Consider the following 21,523-nt stretch of genomic DNA (forward strand, 5'->3'; position numbering starts at 1 on the left):
GCACCAGCTGACCCTCCTCCCTATGAGTGCCCGATGGCCCGGCTAACTTGTTGAGGGGAAGGGGAAGCTGGAGTGAGGCCCCGCACCCCTCTCGCGTTGACACTGTTGGAGGCCAACTATGGCATCAGTGATGGAGTTCAACCTGCGCAGCAGTGCAGGGCCGATGTCATGGACCAAGGTCTCCATGGCGGCTGGCATCCTACCAGCGTTGATCTTGGTGCGTTGGCATGCCGGCACTATCACTTCAGAATGAAGGCAGACAGACTTTCTGATGTTCCCGAGCTTGCCTTTGCAGCTCCAGCAACAGAAGCGTGACCAAAACCAGAGGCTCATCATCTGACTCACCTCCAGCAGTCCTCCGAATGCTGGAAACCTGGGAAGTCTCTGCTGCCGCCTGCTGTGGATCAGACAGTGTGATGTGCTCACAGGCTTGTGGCCCCGAGGCTACTATAAAGCTTGCTCTCACCAAGGGGTGTGTCTTTGAGCTGGTGGAGGGTGTGGGTTTGCGCTGTGATGGGCCTTCAGTAAGGGTTTCATCAGATTCCTCTTCTGAGGTGTCTTCAGGGCTTGAGTCGAAGCCCTGGGTCATGGACTCCTCAGTTGTTTCCCAGATGTGCCTGCGAAAGCAAGGGGGAGATAATTAGTGCATGGCAGTGGCCTGTGAAACAGGACACATCACTTACAGCATGGTTGTCTGATGGATGTTGCACTGCTGGACCCTCACTTGGTTGAGCTCCACCAACCTCATTGTCAGCACAGGAATGGCCCAGATCCTCACTGGCCAGCTGGATGACTCTATTTTCAAAGTCATGAGGATCTTGATTTCAGGTATTCCTTCACTTATCTGCAGCCTCTTCCTTTTGTTTTGTGCCAGCTTGTCCTGCATGAATACAGATAGGGAGAGTGTAAGCAGGATGCCTGCCAGGCCAGATGATAAGTATGCCTGGCCTGTGTAGGTGGTGACTAGTCCCGTGGACGGGATGAAGGCAATGAAGGTGTATGGGAGAGAATGAATGGTGATGTCCCTTGAACTGGTAGTGAGTGAGGGCTCCGTGGATGTATGATGGGTTTGTGTGAGAGTTGAGACAGAAGAAAAGAGTGACGTACCCTGGTGGAACGGAGGAGATCACTCATCCTTTTTCTGCACTAGGCGGCTGTTCTGTTTTGCAGGGTGTTGGCGCTGACCACTGCTGCCACCCCCTCCCATGCAGGATTGGTGACCTTGCTTGCTGGCCTTCGCCCAGAGCGGGATAGAAGACATAACAGCAGGCCTCCATTGCATCCAGTAGGGGCTTGAGTGAGGTGATGCTAAATCTGGGGGCAGCATGTTTCCTCCCTTTGGCAGCCATCGGTTCGCAGCAGCTTCCTATCCCTTGAAGAGTTCTAGCTCTTCGCAGCTGCAGTCTTTATATATGGCGCCCAGTTTACTGAAGGCCTGACGTGACTGGGGCAGGCAAATGAGAGGACGCCCCTCCAGTTGACCCGGCGTGTTTCCCGGGAATGCGTAATTAATGAGGCGGGATTGGGATGATACAGCGTGAAAACGCACCATTGAGGCCAGCAGGCAAAACGTCCTTTTTCCTGCCCGCTACCACACTTGGAATTGGATTGCTACCTGAAAAGAGAAAATGTGCAAGGTTACGGGGATAAGGCAGGGGAGTGCGACTAGGTGAACTGCTCTTTCAGAGAGCCCGTGCAGACTCGATGGGCCGAATGGCCTCCTTCCGCACCGTAAAGGTACTGTGATACCATGATGCGTAGTGCAAATCTGGAACGATTCTGCCCAATGGTTGTAACTCTGCCCTGTCTTCACCCCTGCTCCCTGCCCTGTCCAAATGTTGGAAAATTAAATACTAGCAAATATGTGGCAGGGGAACACAGACAAAGTGTCATGCCACAATATGTTCTATGTAGCTGCTGAATGAAAGTGTAATTGCATTCATGTTTTTCTGGCAATGCAGAGTTTAAGTTAACTACCACATATATATTTAAGAATGAAAGTGCTTGGGCTAAAGGTGAATCAGCTCTGCTGTGTTGTTGCTGCTCATCTTGGTTCGGGTTTGTCTATACTACTCGTAGCCAACTTTGCGTAGGCATTCCAAGGTTGATGCAACAGTGGAATGAATAGGAAGCGGGGCATATGCATCAAAAATGCTCTGTTGTGCTAATCATGCAATAAGATTAGTGGTGGAATATTCAACAAGCAATATTAGAATAAGAATTGATTTACATGACCTAGTTGTTCCAAAGTCACAAAGAATTGGGAGAAAAATTAGTAATTTAACTTTGGGCTGTGTGGAGAGGAGTGTGTGCATATGCCTATATATATTATGTGACATACTGCAAATATGCATTTTCTAATAAGAATTAATGGCACTTTTAAAAAAATTAGGTATGGAGAAAAAAATTGGAAGAACAAAAAGGAATGCCAGAACATCACCAGAACACGCTGTGACCTTTCAAATGAGACAGCTGATTATGAAGAATACTACTATGCCAGAGTAAGGGCTGTTTCAAGAGCAGGTTTTTCAGATTGGAATAAAAGTGGAAGATTCAACCCTAAGGTGGAAAGTAAGTGTAGCATTAAATCCTACTGTGGGTGATTAAAATTCAAGGAATATTGACCTGACTTGCACATGAGCAGTTCTAAATTTTGTTACGGTCCCCAGAGAGACAGATAACTTTTAAAAATAAATTCAAATTTCCATTGAATAGATGAAAGGGTGACACAACAAAGTTTCACATTTTAACACTTTTACTGGAACAAAAAACTAAAGCACCATTGAGTAAACACTATTTCAATAGGCAAAATATACTTTAAATTACAGGAAAAATCCCCCATTTAAGATATTAAAAAATCAAAAATCTCCTGCCACAATTACTTTATTCTATCCCTTAAATAGACACTATTCTCCCAGAACCAACCCAAAGTGATTTTTAGCTCCCAAGGGCTTACATCCATTTTTACCCTTTCTCAAATTGGTAACTTTTAAACACACAGCTGTCTTTCACAGAGAAGGTTTTCAAGGTGATTCTCCCTCTAGCGCAAGGAAGATGTGGGTGATCTTCCAACGATACTTAAAATCCTCACAAATTTAGTCTTTTCAATTCATGAGTGAGTTCTCATCCGTATCCTTGTGCAGTGAACCATAGAGACTTGCTGCCTTTATTTGCCCCCCTGTCTCGGATTGTGGCAAACTGTCCTGTCTGAAATTCAGGGATATCTTTTAGGAGAAACTTGTGATCCGATTCTGCGATTCCTATGCATCCTTCCATTATCAAAGTCCATCACCATGGCACACAAGAATCAATGGCATTACCATCACTGAATCCCCCACTATCAACATCTTGGGAGTTACCATGGACCAGAAACTGAACTGGACTAGCCATATAAATACTGTGGCTACAAGGGCAGGTCAGAGGCTAGCAATCCTGACTCCCCAAAGCCTGTCCACCATCTACAAGGCACAAGTCAGGAGTGTGATGGAATACTCCCCACTTGCCTGGATGAATGCAGCTCCCATAATACTCAAGAAGCTTGACACCATTCAGGACAAAGCAGCCCGCTTGATTGGCACCACATCCACAAACATTCACTCCCTCTACCACTGACGCACAGTAGCAGCAGTGTGTACCATCTACAAGATGCATTGCAGAAATTCACCAAGGCTCCTTCGACAGCACCTCCCAAACCCACGACCACTACCATCTAGAAGGACAAGGGCAGCATATTGATGGGAACATCACCACCACCTGGAAGTTCCTCTCCAAGTCACTCACCACCCTGACTTGGAATTATATCGCCGTTCCTTCACTGTCGCTGGGTCAAAATCCTGGAACTCCCTTCCTAACAAAACTGTGGGTGTACCTACACCATATGGACTGCAGCGGTTCAAGAAGGCAGCTCACCACCACCTTCTCAAGGGCAACTAGGGATAGGCAATTAATGCTGGCAGAGCCAGCGAAGCCCACATCCCATGGATGAATGAAAAAAAACATGCACCTGGCATCCAGGTGAACATGATGATTAGCTATCCTTTAGACACTCAACTTCATTCTATCTTGAAATTAAACACAGTTAAATTATAACCCTTTACAAAACCTGACATTCTTAATATCTTCCTGGGACTTTGGAGACTAAGCTGCATTGCCCAACTTGGCAAACCTGCTTCAGTGTAAATTGTCCCTTTACAAGCTTTCTTTACTCAGGGTGGGGGTGGGGGAGGCAATGCGGATGTGGGATCGAGTCGGGTCTACTGCCCCTGGAAGCAGATCTGAGGAATGGCCAATTGCCAAGATGGGTTGGTTAAGAGGCCTGCCTCGGTTCTCTAGGACTTCATCTCAGTTGTATGGTTACATTTTAAGCTGTCTAGTCTTCACCCCCCCTGCACCACCTACATGCCCCCCTGCCAACTCAATGCTAACTCATACCCCCCATGATCCCTTATAACCTCCATGCCAATTCAATTCCAATTCATGCCAACTCAAGGCCCTTTCATGCCCATTCATCTGGTATACACTATTTAAAGAACCAATGAACCCTATAGTAACAACCAAACCATTAAAGTACCAATAACAGAAGCTTTAAGCACTTGACATCTCTTAGTCTTGCGCAGATAAATTTTGAGGCATTGACTAAAGAGATCACAGAAAAAATAACTTATTCTAACCATTCAAAGATGTCAATCAACTTGTCTACAACAGTGTAAACAAAATCACTCACATGGGCTCTCAGCCAATAAAAATTGGGGGCGCTGGCAATGAGTTCAAGAATCCCAGGATTGTGTCCTGCCCACCATTCCTAAATGGCTTCAGGGTGACTCCACAAGAATCCAGCCCTAACAGTCTATCCACTCTCAGCACAAATGCTTCTGCCATTGACTACAAGTGTGAACACCTTGCACCTTCTTCCCAGGAGGGAAGCAACCTGGGTCACTTTTTACCCTTTAACAACCCAAGCCACTCAGCCTTGCTGTCAGCAGAATCCAGAATGGGTCATATGACCCCTTCATTTCTCCCTTTTATCCTAAATTAAAGATGGTCCCAAAACATAACAACCTTATAAAACATCACTTTTATAACAATTTATATTCGTAAAGTACTTGCATGAAATTTTATCTTGTATTGTCCCTGGCACAGTCAACATCAGGTCTTAGGATCACTTTAAGCATCCAAGGCAGTCATTGTAACATCATTATCAATATCAATTTAAAGGTTGTTTCCAACCCAGAGGGTACTCTGCCAGTTTAGTATAGATTTTGGTCCTTCTCACTAAACATTCAGTAGCCTATGCATGCATGACCAATATCAATGATTTATGTCTCAATTTAATAATGCAACCAACCACAGAATTATCGGGCATGCCTCATGTCTTTACTTTTGCTTCCTGAAGAAACATATTCTGTACTCTGTTTCATAGGTCAGATACTCTGGCCAAGAAAAAGATGCGTTTCTGATATGGCTCAGTCTAAATTTTAATAAATCTACCAACGATAAGAGCATTAATGATTTGAAACACTTAAGTAATGTATGGATCAATGGGCACAATTTGATACTTGGTAAAGCAGTCTAAATGCTTGTGGTGGGCAAGTGTTATTCTGGTCTCAAGTCATAAAGACCAAAAATTGTTGAGTTTTCTCCCTCAACAACCACCATCAAAACAGATTAATTCCATATGCATGTTGGTGAGCCTAAATGTATAATAATTGGTTACCACATATGCCTACAAGTGGCTGTGCTTCAAAAGTAATTAATTAGATGCATAACAGTTTTAGAGTCATAGAGTTATACAGCACAGAAACAGGCCCTTCGGCCCATCTTGTCCGTGCCAGGCACCAAGCACCTATCTATTCTAATCCTAATTTCCAGCACTTGGCCCGTAGCCCTGTATGCAAGTGCTCATCTAAATACTACTTAAATATTGTGAGGATTTAGATATCGTGAGTACATGATGAAGCACTATTTAAATTCAATTTCTTTCTTTTAACATAACATTACATTTACATAACATTAAGAAATAAAACCTAAGCGCTAATGAAAGAAAATGTTGCTTTTACTCAAAAAATTGTGCCTTTGCCAACCAGTCACATTATTTTTTTTCAAGAGGACTTGCTGCCTCAGCAAGTTCAGCCATTACTTTTAACGTTTATTTCTTTTGGAAAAGGGCTGTCACTCTATTAAGGCATTCTGATAAATTTAGGCTAAATGCAAGATTTTTTAGTTATGACAATATCCTACTCAGTATTTTTGCAATATGTTGTTTCATGTACAGATTATAGGAATAATAGAAGTAAACCTGCACACAGCTGATTATTTCCTCAGATGCATTCCTTACGCATGTCACTTTTTTATAGAAGTGACAAATCATGGAATCAGCCCTAATAATTCATGTTACAACTTAAAATATTAAATATATAGGAATACTGAATGACTATGTATGTTTAGTGGCATTGTTACCTCTAGAATTGACACTTCCACAGCTCTCCTGGCTGACTTCCCAGATTTTACCCTCCATAAACTTGAGATCATGCAAAACTCTGTTGTCCGTGTCTTAACTCATACCAAATCCTATTCACCTATCACCCCTGTGCTCGCTGACCTACACCGGCTCCCGCTCAAGGCAAGTTGGAATTTTAAAGTTTCCACCATTCATCAAAATCCTCCCACCATTCATCAAAATGTTCCGTGGCCTCACCTCTCCCTATGTAACCCCTCCAGCCCCACAACCATCCCAAATATCTGCGCTTCTCTAATTCCGGCCTCATGAGCACCCCTGATTTTATTCGCTGCACCCTTCAGTTGCCTAGGCCCCAAGCTCTGGAATTCCCTCTTCACTTCTCTACCTCATTTTCCTCCTTTGAGGCATTCCTTAAAACCTACCTCTTTGACCAAACATTTGGTCATCTGACCTAGTATCTCCTTATGTGACTCAGTGATGCATTTTGTTTTCTAATGCTGCTGTGAAGCACCTTGGGACGTTTCAGTGCATTAAAGGCACTATACAAATATAAGTTGTTTTTTGTTTTGGGTGTCAAAATACATTGTAACTGAAATGGTCATTGTTGTGCATCTTTTGTTAATATCTGCATATTGATTATCTTCCAGCAAACATCAGTTCTCCAAAAGTAACAGTAGCAACTGGGGTCGGCTCCATCACCATTACACTGACTGCTCCCAAAAAATGGATGGCCAACAATGAGGCTCGAGCTATTTCACTGGCAAAAGTTTTCCCTGACTTAAAATACAAATTATCTGTTATTAATAGAAAGACGAACAAGTCGGTAAGAGAAACTCATACTTTTGAAACCAAGTCAGTTGTGTAAACATACACACTAGTGAATAGTTCACAAAGCATATGCTTTAATGCAAGGAAATTCCATTAGTCTATAACTTCCGACCTGCGGGACATCGTGCCTGGGCCATACCCCAAAGATGTGCTGGCCCCTCCCCCCCCATCCCCAGAAGTCTCCACATAAGGATTGCATGGCAATTGCTGAATAAATATCCATGAAAAATTAGAAGAATTAAAACCTCTTCTAACTCCTGGGTAACTATAGTATTGACCATCCCACCCCACGCACGAGAGCCACCGACTACCCCTCTGACTATCTGACTGCCCGACTGCCCTCCCAAACCCCCAAAGGATCCCCTGACCACCAACCCCCCCACCCTCCTCCTACCCTCTCAACTGCCTGACCACCCCCCCACCGCCCGACTATGTCCCAGTCGTCAACTATCCCCCCCACCCCTCCCATTGCTCTTTTGACTACCACTCCACTCCTCTGACTGCTCTCTCAACCCCCTTTCTAACCCCCACTCACGCAACTGCCCTCCTGACCTCCCAACTACCCCCTCACCCCTCCTGACTGCCCTCCCTACCCCTAGATCACCCCCAACTAACTACCCTCATCAACCAACCCAACTCTCCCCAATGAGCACTGTTGACCACCCCACCTCACGTCCCAGTCCTACTCACTAACCTTACACGCTTACCTTCTCCCTGGCTTCTCAAAGTGGCTGGGACCTTTAAACTTACCTGCTTTATGGCAGCTAGTGCCTTAAAAAGGGATCGTGGCTTCACTTCCCCCGACTCTCCAGTGCTCGATTGAGAGGATTCTTGAGCAGCCACACTGCATGTTTCTCACTCAGCCCAAGTCAGAAGGTTGGGTGAGAAAGGAGCGGCTGTATTTCAATGTAAGTAAATAGGAGCAGGGTAGCAATCCGACTGCCACTCCACGGAAGTTATGACCCAATGTTACATAGGCTATTCTGGGCAATCAAATTTGAGATAGTTATTTATAATTATTATGCAATTGGTTCTTCTTTTCAAGCTCATTTTCCTAGAAGATGGTAAATTTAAAAAAGTGGACGCTCTGGAGCACAATACCACATATTGTGTGACTGCACAATCAGAGGAATATTCCTTTTACAGAATAAGTGAACCATCTGAACTTGTTTGTGCAACAACACCAAAAGGTGAGAGTGTGTCATTTTAAGTATGAAATTATATAAACCAGCCAGTGTATATATACGCACACATTGTTCATGAAATTACATTGTAGAAAGAGACAATCCAGACTATTGTGCCTTGTGCTAGCATTTTTAACTGTAACCATCTAATCTAATCTCTGCTCTTTCACAATATCTTTTTATATTTTGTCTAAACTACATACCCAGTGTTTATTTAATAACGAGATAGTCTCTGCCTTAAAAGCTGCCAATGATAAATCATTCTATGAAAAGGGAAGGCCTGTGATAGAATGGATGACAGGAGAGATTGAATGACAGAAGAGTTAGTCTTACAGGGCCTATGGGAATGTGGGAAGAAAAGAGACAAAGAAACAAAAGATGTGCCTAGCGGAGGTGTGTCTGCAAGCTCCCTTTTGTCCCTTTCCCCCACCTTGCTCAAAACATTTTACATTTCTAACTTTTCCCAGTTCCAATTGAAAGGTCATCAACCTGAAATGTTAACACGGCTTCTGTTGCCACAGATGCTGTCAGACCTGCTGAGTATTTCCAGCATTTTCTGCTTTCAGTGAAGCTTTGACTGAATCAGAATTTTGTGGACAAGGTCATCTTCTTGCGTGTTTTTCATTATGTTTTTTAATTTCTTTAATTTCTATTTTGACAGATCCTACAAAACAATTGATCAAAATGATCCTGCTTGGATGTGTTCTGCCAGTCTTTGTTTTCATTTTTTTGTTTGCTTCGATGGGCTATTTCGCGTACAAATATGTGTGCATCAGTGATCAGAAGCAACCTCTCAATCTGGTAAGCAACCTGCTAGCTTGTTACGATGAACTCTGATGACTATTTTGTTATTCAAAGGCATACAAGAAACTTATCATGTGGAAAGGATGCATTGGAGGAAATATTTCTTACATTTTCTATTAAGGGTTTCCCCTATTTTGGAGAGCATGGCAGAGAATAGGTAAGTAACTGAGTCATTCCCAGTGGGTTTAACAGCACTAGAAAGTAGTACAGGCATTTACAGTGCCCTACATTACTCTTACTTGGTGCAGATAATGTATATTTAAGAGTAACGTTCATGCTTGAGGGTATGCACAGCTATTGTATCTAATGTAAGGGAAGTAGAGTAGGATTAGGCACTGCAACGAGAAATTGAACCAAAACTGCATATGAAATAATGAGGAGAAATTGATTTAAACTTAGATTTGTTAAAATGACTTCACCATTGCAAGTTAATAGTGTTAGGTTATGGATATAAATTGTAGCATGAAGTAGTCCAGGACCACAGCGGAAACTCCGGGGTGTTGTCGTCTTCAATTACAAGAGTTCTCGATGATCAAATTTATTATAGGCAGGTTGATCATGTTTGCTGCAATAAAAAAATTGATAAACTCTGGTCCGAGCATGAATTGTTTCTGTAATATAAACCAAACTCCTTGCTGAGAACTCTGCCCCATTTATACTGTGGAATGGATCTAGCAGCAATGGATAATTGCTCAAGTGTAACTCTAAAGTATGTCTTGCTGCAATTATACAGGGCCTTGGTGAGACCACACCTGGAATATTGTGTGTGGTTTTGGTCTCCTTATCTGAAGAAGGATGTTCTTGCTATAGAGGGAGTGCAGCAAAGGTTTACCAAACTGATTCCTGGGATGGCGGGACTGACATATGAGGAGAGATTGAGTCGGTTAGGATTATATTCACTGGAGTTCAGAAGAATGAGGGGGGGATCTCGTAGAAACCAATAAAATTCTAACAGGACTAGATAGGGTAGATGCAGGAAGGATGTTCCCAATGGTGGGGGAATCCAGAACCGGGGGTCACAGTCTGAGAATATGGGGTAGACCATTTAGGACTGAGATGAGAAATTTCTTCACCCAGAGAGTGGTGAGCCTGTGGAATTCGCTATCACAGAAAGTAGTTGAGGCCAAAACATTGTATGTTTTCAAGAAGGAGTTAGATATAGCTCTTGGGGCGAAAGGGATCAAAGGATATGGAGAGAAAGCGGGAGCAGGCTATTTAGTTGGATGATCAGCCATGATCATAATGAATGGTGGAGCAGGTTCGAAGGGCCAAATGGCCTATTCCTCCTATTTTCTATGTTTCTATGCCTATGTTTCTATGTAAGTAACTAGGTCTGCCCAAAGTTTCTATATGTATGTTTATTGCAAAGTCATTTTTACTGCTTTGCCAGTTGAGCAAGACTTATTTTGATGTCAAGGAGAGGTCAGTAGAGACCAATAAGGGTAAAAGTGCATTTTTGATCTGGGCAGCTGGAGAGATGAGAAACTTCATCTATGAGGATAGATTGGAGAGGTTGGGACTGTTCTCCTTGCAGATAAAATGCCTGAGAGGAGATTTGATAGAGATGCTCAAAATCATGAGGGGGCTGGACAAAGTAGATAGGGAGAAGCTGTTCCTGCTTGTAAAAGGATCAAGAAAAAGAGGGCGCAGATTTAAAGTGACTTGCAAAAGAAGCAAGTGTGACTTTTTCACACAACTGAGTGGTTCGGGTCTGGAATGCACTGCCTGGAAGTGTGGTGGAGGCAGGTTCAATTGAGGCATTCAAGAGGACATTAGATGGTTATTTGAATAGAAACAATGTGCAGGGGTACAGGGAAAAGGCAGGACCATGATGCTCATTTGGAGAGCTGGTGCAGACACAGTGTGCCGAATGGCCTCCTTCTGTGCCGTTAAAATTCTGTGATTCATCTCCTCAACTAAAATCCCGGGCCGATTTCTTTTATCAGTGAAGTTCTGATCATGACAAAGAGAGGGAGACACACTCAAGTCAGCTTCCTTGTGGTTTAACCAGCGTGCACCACGAGTTATTTCTGTGTTACCCCTAAGCTTGACCATCCTCTCTTCTAAAGGTTACATAGACAAGAATAGGGGAGGTGGTGGCATAGTGGTATTATCACTGGACTGGTAATCCAGAGGCCCAGGGTAACGCTTTGTGGACCCAGGTTTGAATCTCACCACGGCAGATGGTGAAATTTGAATTCAATAAAAATCTGGAATTAAGTCTGATGATGACCATGAAACCATTGTTATAATGAAGAGTCATACGGACTCGAAACGTTAACTGTGTTCCTCTCCGCAGATGCTGTCAGACCTGAGTTTTTCCAGCTATTTTTGTTTTTGTTTCAGATTTCCAGCATCCGCAGAATTTTGCTTTTATGAAAACATCGTTGTTTGTTGTAAAAATCCATCTGGCTCACTAATGTCCTTTTAGGGAAGGAAATCTGCCATCCTTACCTGGTCTGGCCTACATGTGACTCCAGCAATGTGGTTGACTCTTAACTGCCCTCTGAACAAGGGCAATTAGGGATGGGCAATAAATGCTGGTCTAGCCAGGGATGCCCACATCCCATGAATGAATAAAAATTAAAAAAATCCTCTTCTGGAGGATTTATCTGGATGCATCAGATATCAACAATATCAATATTGTTCTCAATTTTAATAACTGTTGAAATTTACAGCCAGTGCTGCACTTGCATGCATTTTTTAAATCTCCTTGGGCAGTAAAAATGAACCCCATTCTCCACTTTCTGTTCCTACCAACAGCTGCTCCCGGGGATCATATTTGCGGGAATTTGCTTGATAGTTTTGTGAAATCGAGAGTTCCCTGCACAAAGCAGCAACAGACGGGAATGAGGGATGGAATTGTCCAAAATTTGCAATAAGTGTGGTTGCGGGCAGGTAAAACGACGTTTTAACCACTGGCCGCAATGGGGTCTTTACACGCTGTGTCGTCCCAAGCCCACTGCATTAATGATGCATTCCTTGGAAACACGTCATTTCCATTCACACGCCACACTATCACCTCGCCGTTTCAACACGCCGGTGGCCATATTTAAAGTCCAGCTGCACGCACACCTCTCAGGGCTTCCAGCCCATGACTGCTGCAAAGAAGACATGGCCCTGAAAGGCAAAAAAGACTGCAGCCCCCTGGTTCAATGACACGTCCCTCAAGCACCTTTTGGACGCCGTGGAGATTCGCCATGATGTCCTCTACCCCCGCTCTGGCCACAGGATGGGCAGCAACATCACCAATCCGGCTTGGGAGGCAGTGGCAGCAGTGGCCAGCACCAACGCACTTCAAAAGAGGACAGCCACCCAGTGCCACAAGAGGATAAATGGTCTCCTGTGTTCCGCCAGAGTAAATCACTCTTCTCAACACTCTCAACGACACGCTCAACACACATACCTACAACTCCATCAAACGTCCACAGGGATCTCAGTTACTGTCAGTTCAAGGGACATCACCATTCACTCTCTCACATACACCTTCATTGTCTTCATCCCATCCATGGGACCACTCACCACCCACACATGCCAGGCATACTTATCATCTGGCCTGGCAGGCATCCTGCTTACACTCTCTCCATCTGTATTCACGCAGGGCAAGCTGGCACACAACAAGAGGGAGAGGTCGCAGACTGGTGGAGGAATGCCTGAAATCAAGGTCCTCATGACTTTAAAAACAGAGCCATCCAGCTGGCCAGCGAGGATCTGGACTGTTCCTGTGCTAACGGTGAGGTCGGCGCTGCTCTACCAAGTGAGGATCCAGCAATGCAACATCTATCAGACAACCATGTTCACAGGCCACTGCCATGCGCTAATTATCTCCCTTTGCTTCTGCAGATGCATCTGCCAAACAGCCGACAGAGTCCATGACCCAGGGCCTCCAAGCAAGCCCCGAGGAAACCTCTGAAGAGGAATCTGGAGGCACCTTCCTTGAAGTCCCATCACAGCGCTCATCCACACCCTCCACCAGCGCAGAGAGACACATCTCGGTGGGACCTAGCTTTAGAGTAGCCTTAGGATCACAATCTGGTGAGCACATCGCTCTGTCTAATCCACAGCAGGCGGTGGCAGGGACTTCCCAGGTGTCCAGCACTCGGGAGACGACTGGAGGCCAGAACTTTGCTGAGTCCAAGTCAGATGAGGAGCCTCTGGACTCTGTCATTGTCACAGTTGCTGGAGCTGCAAAGGCAAGATCGGGAACATCAGGAAGGGGTATCCGCTGCACTCCTCATTGCAAGGCACAATGGAGGAGTCCGTCCACCTTCAGGCTGAGGTGATAGCACCGGCAATCCAGCACACCATGACTGCCATGGAAACCTTGGTCCAAGACGTCACTCCTGCATTGCTGCGTGGTCTTAACACCATCGCTGATGCCAGTGAGAACAGAAGTGGGAAGTGTAGAAAGCACCTTTATAAATCAGAGAGAGGGGAAGCAGGGGTCTGCCATGAGCTGCAAGGAAGGGTTAGAGAGCTCATCTCTCACACTTTGGCAACTGCATAAACAATTTTGAAACAATTTAACAATCAAATTTAGTAGTTTGGAACCCATGACTACAATACCATACAGTTTCTCCACAAGGTGTTAGGAAAAACTCTAACAGATTTTACCATGACCAGGGGCTCCTGGAGGCTGTTTTCAGCAGCTACATGGAGGTCATGACAGATCATGGAGGTTTGCATTCCTCTGGCATGTTTTAGGGTGGGGGGATGGGTGATGGAATGGGGTTGAGTCAGGCAGGGTTGGGGGAGGTGTGGAAGTGAACCCCTGGCAAAAGTCAGCACCTAGAGAATGAGCACGTGATTGTTGCCCATGGACTTAGGTTTACTGGGCACAGTTTGAAAGTTTGCTGCTTGCACAAAGCTCATAAAAATATTCTGAACAATGGGGAGCACATTAACAGATTTCAGGTAGACATAGACATATGGTGAAATGTGCAGATAGGTGGAAGATTAATGCAGAGAAGTGTGAAGTGACATATTCTAGTCAAAGGAATGGAGAGAGGCAATACCAAATAATGGATAAAATTCTAAAGGGAGGCAGGAACAGCGAGAGACCTGGGGGTATATGTGTACGAATCATTGAAGGCGGCAGGGCAAGTTGAGAATATCATTAACAAAGCAGACTGGGTCCTTAACTTTATTAGCAGAGGCAAAGAGAACAAAAGTAATTAAGTTATGATGACCTTTATAAAACACTGATATGGTCACAACTGGAGTACTTGTTCAATTATGGGCACCACAATTTAGGAAGGATTTGAAGGCATTAGAGAGGGTGCAGAAAAGTTTAATGAAAATTGTCCCAGGGGCAAGGGACATAAGTTACGTAGATTGGAAAAGCTGGGGTTTTCCTCCTTGGGGGAGAGAAGGGTGAAAGGAGAGCTGGTGGAAGTGTTCAAAATCATCAGGGATCTGGACAGAGTAGATATGGAGAAACTGTTCCCATTGATATAAGGGTAGAGAACCAGAGGACATTCACTTAAAGTGGATGGCAGAAGAACCAATGTGACATGGGGAAAACTTTTATGTTGCAAGTGGTTAGGGTCTGGAATGCACTGTTTCTGCTTTGGCACTGCAGACTAACATCCGTATTCCACCAATATTTACAAATGTGGTGAACAATTGTAATAATGGCCAGCTAAACTATTTTTTCTGTGGTATTGATTAAGGGACATACTTTGGCCAGGACACCAGGGAGATCTCCCTTACCCTTCTTGGAATGGTGCCATGGGATCTTTCACATCCACTTGAACAGGCAGATGGGGCCTTAGTTTAACGTCTCATTCAAAAGACAGCACCTCCAACAGTGCAGTACTCCCTCAGGACACTTGGACAGTGTTTTATAATGGCTCATCATAACTTCCTTGCTTTTGAATTCTATCCCTCTACTTTATGCAGCCCAGGAACCCGAATGACTTATTAACCACTTTTCATTTATGTTGCCTCTCCTCATTCTTCCTCCCAAAATCATCTTCACCTTTCTCTGCATTAAATTTCATCTGCCGTGTCCTCCCTTTCCACAGGCCGGTCTGTGTCCTCTTGAAATTTATCTCTATTGTCCTCGTAGTTCACGATATTTCCAAGTTTTGTGTGATCGCAAAATTTTGAAATTGTGCCCTGTACACCCAAAGCCTAGGTCATTAATATATTTCAAGAAAAGCACTGGTCCTAACTCCGAACCCTGGGGAACACCACTATATATCTTCCACATGTCCAAAAAACAACCATTCACCACTATTCTGTTTCCTGTCACTGAACCATCTTTGTATCCATGCTGCCACTGTCCCTTTTACTCCACAGTCTTTAACCTAGTTGACAAGGTGCTTTATCAAACCCCTTTTAGAAGGCCCATGTGCAACACATAACTGCATTACCCTCATCAACCCTCTCTGCTACCTCATGGGAAAACTCAACTGAGTTAGTTAAATATGATTTCTCCTAAATAAATCCATGCTGGCCTTTCTCAGTTAATTCACATTAGTCCAAGTACTGTTAATTTTGTCATGGATTATTGTTTCTAAAAGATTTCCCACCACTGAAGTTAAACTGAGTCGCCTGTAATTGCTGGGCTTATCCTTACAACCTTTTTTGAAAAAGAGTGTAGTAGTTGCAATTCTCCAGTCCTCTGGCACCACCCCTTTACCTGGGGAGGATTGGAAGATTATGGCCAATGCATCTGCAGTTTCCACTTTTACTTCTGTCAGTATCCTCAGATGCATCTGAATCTGGTCCTGGTGACATATTAACTTTAAGTACAGCCAACCTTTCTAATACCTTCTCTTTATCAATTTTTAGCCCATCCCATGTCCTGACTACCTCTCCTATCACAATGACTTTTACAGCATCTCTTTTTTTCCTTAGTAAAGACAAACGAAAAAAAAACTCATTTAGCATCTCAGCCATGCTCTCTGCCTCCACGTGTAAATCTCTTCTGTGGTCTCATAGAGCCCCACTCTCCTTTTACTACCCTTTTACTATTTATAAGCCTATAGAGTACATTTGGATTCCCTTTTATGCTAACTGCCAGTCTCCTCTTATACTGTCTCTTTGCTTCTCTTATTTGTTTTTTCACTTCCCTACTGAACCTTCTATCTTGAGCCTGGTTCTCACTTGTATAATGAACCTGACATCAGTCATATGCACCCTTTTTCTGCTTCATCTTACTCTATATCCCTTTTGTCATCGAGGGAGCTCTGGTTTTGGTTGTCTAACCTTTCCTCCTTGTGGGAGTGTACCCGAACCATCTCCCCTTTAAAAGCAGCTCATTGTTCAGTCACGGTTTTGCTTCTCAATCTTTGATACCAATTTACCTGGGCCAGATCCATTCACACCCCATTGAAATGGGCCCTCCCCCAATCAATTATTTTCATTCTGGGTTATTCTTTGTCCTTTTTTTATTTAGACTCAATTAATAATGGAGGATGTAATTCGAGCAAAAGTCAACTCCCAATCAGCCATAGGATAACAGTAAACATATGAACTATCTAGACTGTCCTTGCCATAGTATGTGAATTGTGTTTTGCCTTTAAATACTTTAATTTTATTGTGCCCTGACTTTGTGATGTTCTGAGATCTCCACTTCAAGCAAAGTTGAGTCCATAATTATCTCATATAAATGTATCCTTTCTTGTCCTAAGTTATGACAGGTATTATCTATCACTTTGCAAATAGATTAAAAGAATATTACAGCTTTAAAGCTAGTATCTTATTTAGCATATTTTCGTGATGTCTATGGGCAGAATTTTACATTCACCGCTGGCATGTTTTCAGACATGGGGGCATACCTCAGATGGCCTTCCCACCAGCCTCCCACCCAGCCCCGATCTCTCTGCAATTTTACAGTGGGATGGGTGAGGCCTAGACAGGCTTGCCCATCCTTGCCCCAATTGAGGCCATTAACTGGCCAATTACTGACCACTTATGGACCATTTCCGGCCCAGCCTCAATTTTCAGGCTGGCGGGAGGAGATCAAGGGTAGGGGAGATGCCCGAAAAGTGACTGTGTTCTGGCCTCGGCCAGGAAGTGGCAGTTGCGTGGGGTAAGAGGGGGTGGAGGGAGCCAGGGCGGGGGAGGGGGGTGCTTCCATCAACAGCACCTTTTTAACATCGGGTGCACCCTCTCTCTCTTTCCCCCCCCCCCCCCCCCCCTCCAACCCCACCTGCACAAGGCCTGACTCCCGTGGGTGCTGCCTCTCCTCCAACACCCCCACCCTCCCTCTTCCCACCCTCCCCGCCCCTCCATCCTCTGGGCCTCACTTCCCCTCCCTCCCCTGTGACACCCACTCTTACCTGGTCCTGGATTCCTGGGATGTAAACTCTGGGCACTGCTTAAGCAACTTCAGCACAGGTATTTGGTACACTAGCCGTGCAAGGAATAATTTGAATAATTCTACTCAAACTACACGTTGATTGGAAGTGTTGTGCATAAATCATAGGGAGGTACCAAGCTGGAGCCAGCTGCTTCCTCACAGTAATGTGGACCTAATGGGTTAACAAGATAAAGAGGATCATCCTGCTGGATATTTCTTTTTAAAATATTCTGCATGCCAAAGGTTACTTGCCTTGTCAGCTTTCCCCCATTCCTCCCTTTCCTAAAGGCTCTCACTTTTTGCTGGGGTGTAGTTCCGTGGGTAGTATTCACCCATTGATTATTCACCTCGTGATCATTATTCACATGTGAGATTTGACAATGGGTATCAGTAGTCAGGGCCAACAAAGCAAACCCAATTCAATGGCAACTTCAATGTTAAAAGTTGTAGTTCTAGATTTTCCTCAGGAGCATCTTATGCCAAGGGCACCTATTCGATGTTCAATACAAACTGCCCACAGATGCCCATCCAATATCTTAACATACAGAAGACAGTGGGCAGCAGGTGTCTGGGTTTCTAATCTCAGCTGCTGATGAGTGAAACTTGTATTCATAGATGAAGAAGTCAAAAAACTAGGCTATGATTTTAGAAGTGAAGATTATATTGTATGTTTGAGTGTTATTTATGGATATTTGCTTCTGAACTTTTCTTCCTGTGAAGACTTTCAGGGAACTTTCCAGTAGGTGTTCTAAATGCCATGGAGTTGATAACACTATTCCACATTGCCATAGGAGAACAAGATTCATGAGAAAGCACAACAAATTTTCATGTAGAATTTGTTTCTTTAACACTGGTTCACTGATGTTAATGCCAATGTAATCATGACTGAACATAAAAAATTCTGCCTGCTTGAAGTTATTTCATGCTCCAACTTTATCTTCTTTCAGCTACTACAGTATCGCCCGTCAAAGAAGACATTTATACTTCTTCCACCTGAACCTTTGAAGATTAATATTATTGTTTTTGAAAATGGGAGCAATAAAGCCTTGTCTCACGGTTGTTTGGATCCTGACGATTGTGAAACCTCTTTAACTTCCCAATTTGGCAGCAAATCTGCCAATAAATGGAGTGTCATACCATTAACAAAAGACAGCAGTAAAATTGTATACAAGTCTCAGACAGTGGAAAATCCAACAACAGAAGAGTGTGCAAGTAACAGACAGAATGTGGTCCAGGCTGCCAATCAACCCCAGCAAACTGATCACACGCCTCAATCCCAACCTTCAAATGGAAAAGAGGCACAGAATGAAGTTCAATATGGAATCATTGTAATGGAGAACATCAGTCAGCTGCAGCAGCAGCAAGACATCCAGCTGCCAAGTAAGGCATGTACGGAACTACAACAGGCTGGGTACAGATCACAACTGCCGACACAGCCTCTGATCAGAAAGGTTGCACAGAACAGCGTTGAATATAGTTTCATTGGGACAGATGCAGCTCATAGTCCACAACATGAACAAATACTCCATAGACCAAATGGGGAGGTTGAAGAGCCGCAACAGACTGGTTACATATCACGTCCACTTGCAAGTGGTATGAACACACAAACCGTATGGAGTACTGTCAATTACACCAGAATTGGATCATATGGAACTATTGATCCACAACAAGAAAGCTTTTACCTGCCAAAAATGCCCCAGAAACTAGAACAGAGTAATTATAAGTCACAATTTCAACCACAACCACTAACTGGAATGGCTCCACAGGATGGTGTTGACCATTGTCCTGTTGTAATGGTTAGTACCTCCCACTTATTGAATGAAAAACACCATGATGAAGTCAAGGAGCCATATGCAAAAATATTAGATTGGGACATCAATACTGGCAGGCTGACCATACCTGCAGTCAGTATCAAGGCAGATTCAGAGAACAGTGATTCTCTGATACAAACTGTAGACTCAGGAATTGGCCTCTTCTCTTCACTATATACAAAGGACCTCCCTGAGGAAACAATGACTGAAGAAGATACCTACATATCACAGTTCCAAAAACACTGGAGACTGCATGTACAAATCTAGCAAGCAGTAATCATGCATCTCTAGAAGCATGTGGCATGTGCATTTTCTTTACGGTGTGCTACCCGTCTGCTTCTCCTGTTTTTTCTGTTGCTTTCATGTAGCTTCGCTGGCTCAGAAATTAGCCAGGCAGCCTGGTCCACGGCCTCATCCTAAGCCTCCCTTTGATTAGCGCGAGGATAGAACACCACAGTTGACATCAGAACTCGGCAAGCTGGAAGTTCAACTTACCACGCTGTTAAAGGGTTTCTTCCTTTAAGACCCCCTCTTAAAACCTACCACTCATACAAAGCCTTTGATCATCTACTCTACGTCTCCTTGTGGTTTCTGAATCAAATTTTGTTCTATACCGCTCCTGTGAAGTGCCGTAAGATGTTTTACTATGTTAAAGGTGCTATATAAATACAAGTTCTTGTTGATGATGACAGGGAAGGTGCAATGTAAATTGTCAGAATGTGTTCGCCATTAGACTATCGAAGTTATTACAACTTTTTATAAAGTTCATACATTTATGAGTTTGTTTGCATACTCATAAAATAGATTTTAGATACACAGCCAATGCTTCTAACCTAACAACCCAAGGTGCATCGCAAATTTGTTCAGTCATTAACCCTCTCCTTTATACCACTGTCCTAAATAGCAGCTTTGGCATTGCAGTGGACTGGATACTTAATTGTTACCAGATATGTAGTAACTGCAACACTTACCCCCACAAGCACACACGTGCATACACACACATACACAATATAAAGCAACAAAACCGCAATCCAGCGCAAAGTAAGTCTTCAAGTAGCAAGTAAGGATGATTGTCAATACCAAGCTGATGCTAAAATGGAGTCCTGCAAGTTCCCGTGCACATCACAAAGCCAAGCAGTTCACTGGAACAGGAAGAGGGCAAAGTAGAAAGTCAGCCCATCTAGTATCCAATTAGTATTAAGGACATAATGAACTAAGGAAGCAGGAAAAATTATTTCTAAAATAGGAAGGGAATTCCATAGCCAACAAATGGAGACAAATTTGGTGCAGTGGTTTGGCACATTGCTCTTTTGCCTCTGGGACTTAGATTCCAATCCAAAACTGAATTTCATGAATCTCGGTTGCCTTTGTTGGCTATAATGGTTAGGTTCATTTCCACCGAGGCTGTTGTGGCACGAGTCCACTATACAAAGCAGTCTGTTACTTGATTACCTCACTCAGAAAATTTCCACACTGATGGCAATACAAACTGTTATTCTAAACATTTAAGGCGTGTTGTTGAGTGATATGCAGGAAAATGTGTCTGACTGACCTATATCTGCTGGTCACTGATCAGTGCTGGGAGTGGGTGGCATAAATATTTTTAAAATGCTCAACATAATGTGTACCAGAATTCAAGAAGAAGAAGAACTTGTATTTATGCACTGTCTTTCACAGCCTCAGGATGTCTCAAAGCACTTTACAATCAATGAAGTACTTTTAAAGTGTAGCCAGTATGGTAATGCAGGAAATGTGACAGCCAATTTGCGCACAGCAAGCTCCCATAAACAGAAATGTGATCATGACCAGGTAATCTGTTTTTGTGTTGTTGATTCAGAGATAAATATTCAGGGGACAACTCCCTGCTTTTCTTTGAAAAAGTGCTATGGGATCTTATATCTGGCAGGGCAGAGGAAGCCTTGGTTTAGCTTCTTGTCCGTAAACTGCACCTCCAACAGTGCAGCATTCCCTCAGTACTGCACAGGAGTGTCAATTGAGATTTTTGTGCTCATTCCTCTGGAGTGGGACTTGAACACACAACATTCTGTATCAGAGCAACGTTTTATTTTCTTTTTTTGACAGAAAGGACTTAAAATTCACCAAAAGGGATTTTAAAATAGTCCCAGAG

At 43.7% G+C, this 21,523-nt stretch overlaps 1 protein-coding gene across 3 annotated transcripts in view; it reads left to right on the top strand.

Moving 5' to 3' along the window:
• The window catches only part of LOC144680861 (interleukin-20 receptor subunit alpha-like), a 55,266-nt gene extending 35,075 nt beyond the window's left edge, over window positions 1-20,191 (top strand). For 2 of the 3 annotated variants that reach the window (XM_078542335.1, XM_078542334.1), the window contains exons 3-7: window positions 2,393-2,571; window positions 7,105-7,280; window positions 8,331-8,475; window positions 9,131-9,270; window positions 18,532-20,191. In XM_078542335.1, coding sequence (XP_078398461.1) covers window positions 2,393-2,571; window positions 7,105-7,280; window positions 8,331-8,475; window positions 9,131-9,270; window positions 18,532-19,662 — 1,771 coding nt within the window. In that variant the 3' untranslated portion in view covers window positions 19,663-20,191. The remainder of the gene's footprint in view (window positions 1-2,392; window positions 2,572-7,104; window positions 7,281-8,330; window positions 8,476-9,130; window positions 9,271-18,531) is intronic. The other variant, XM_078542336.1, reaches the window with a different exon arrangement.
• The last annotated feature ends 1,332 nt before the right edge of the window (window positions 20,192-21,523 follow it).

Source organism: Cetorhinus maximus, chromosome 5 (assembly GCF_964194155.1).
Source record: "Cetorhinus maximus chromosome 5, sCetMax3.hap1.1, whole genome shotgun sequence".
Lineage (NCBI taxonomy): Eukaryota > Metazoa > Chordata > Chondrichthyes > Lamniformes > Cetorhinidae > Cetorhinus > Cetorhinus maximus.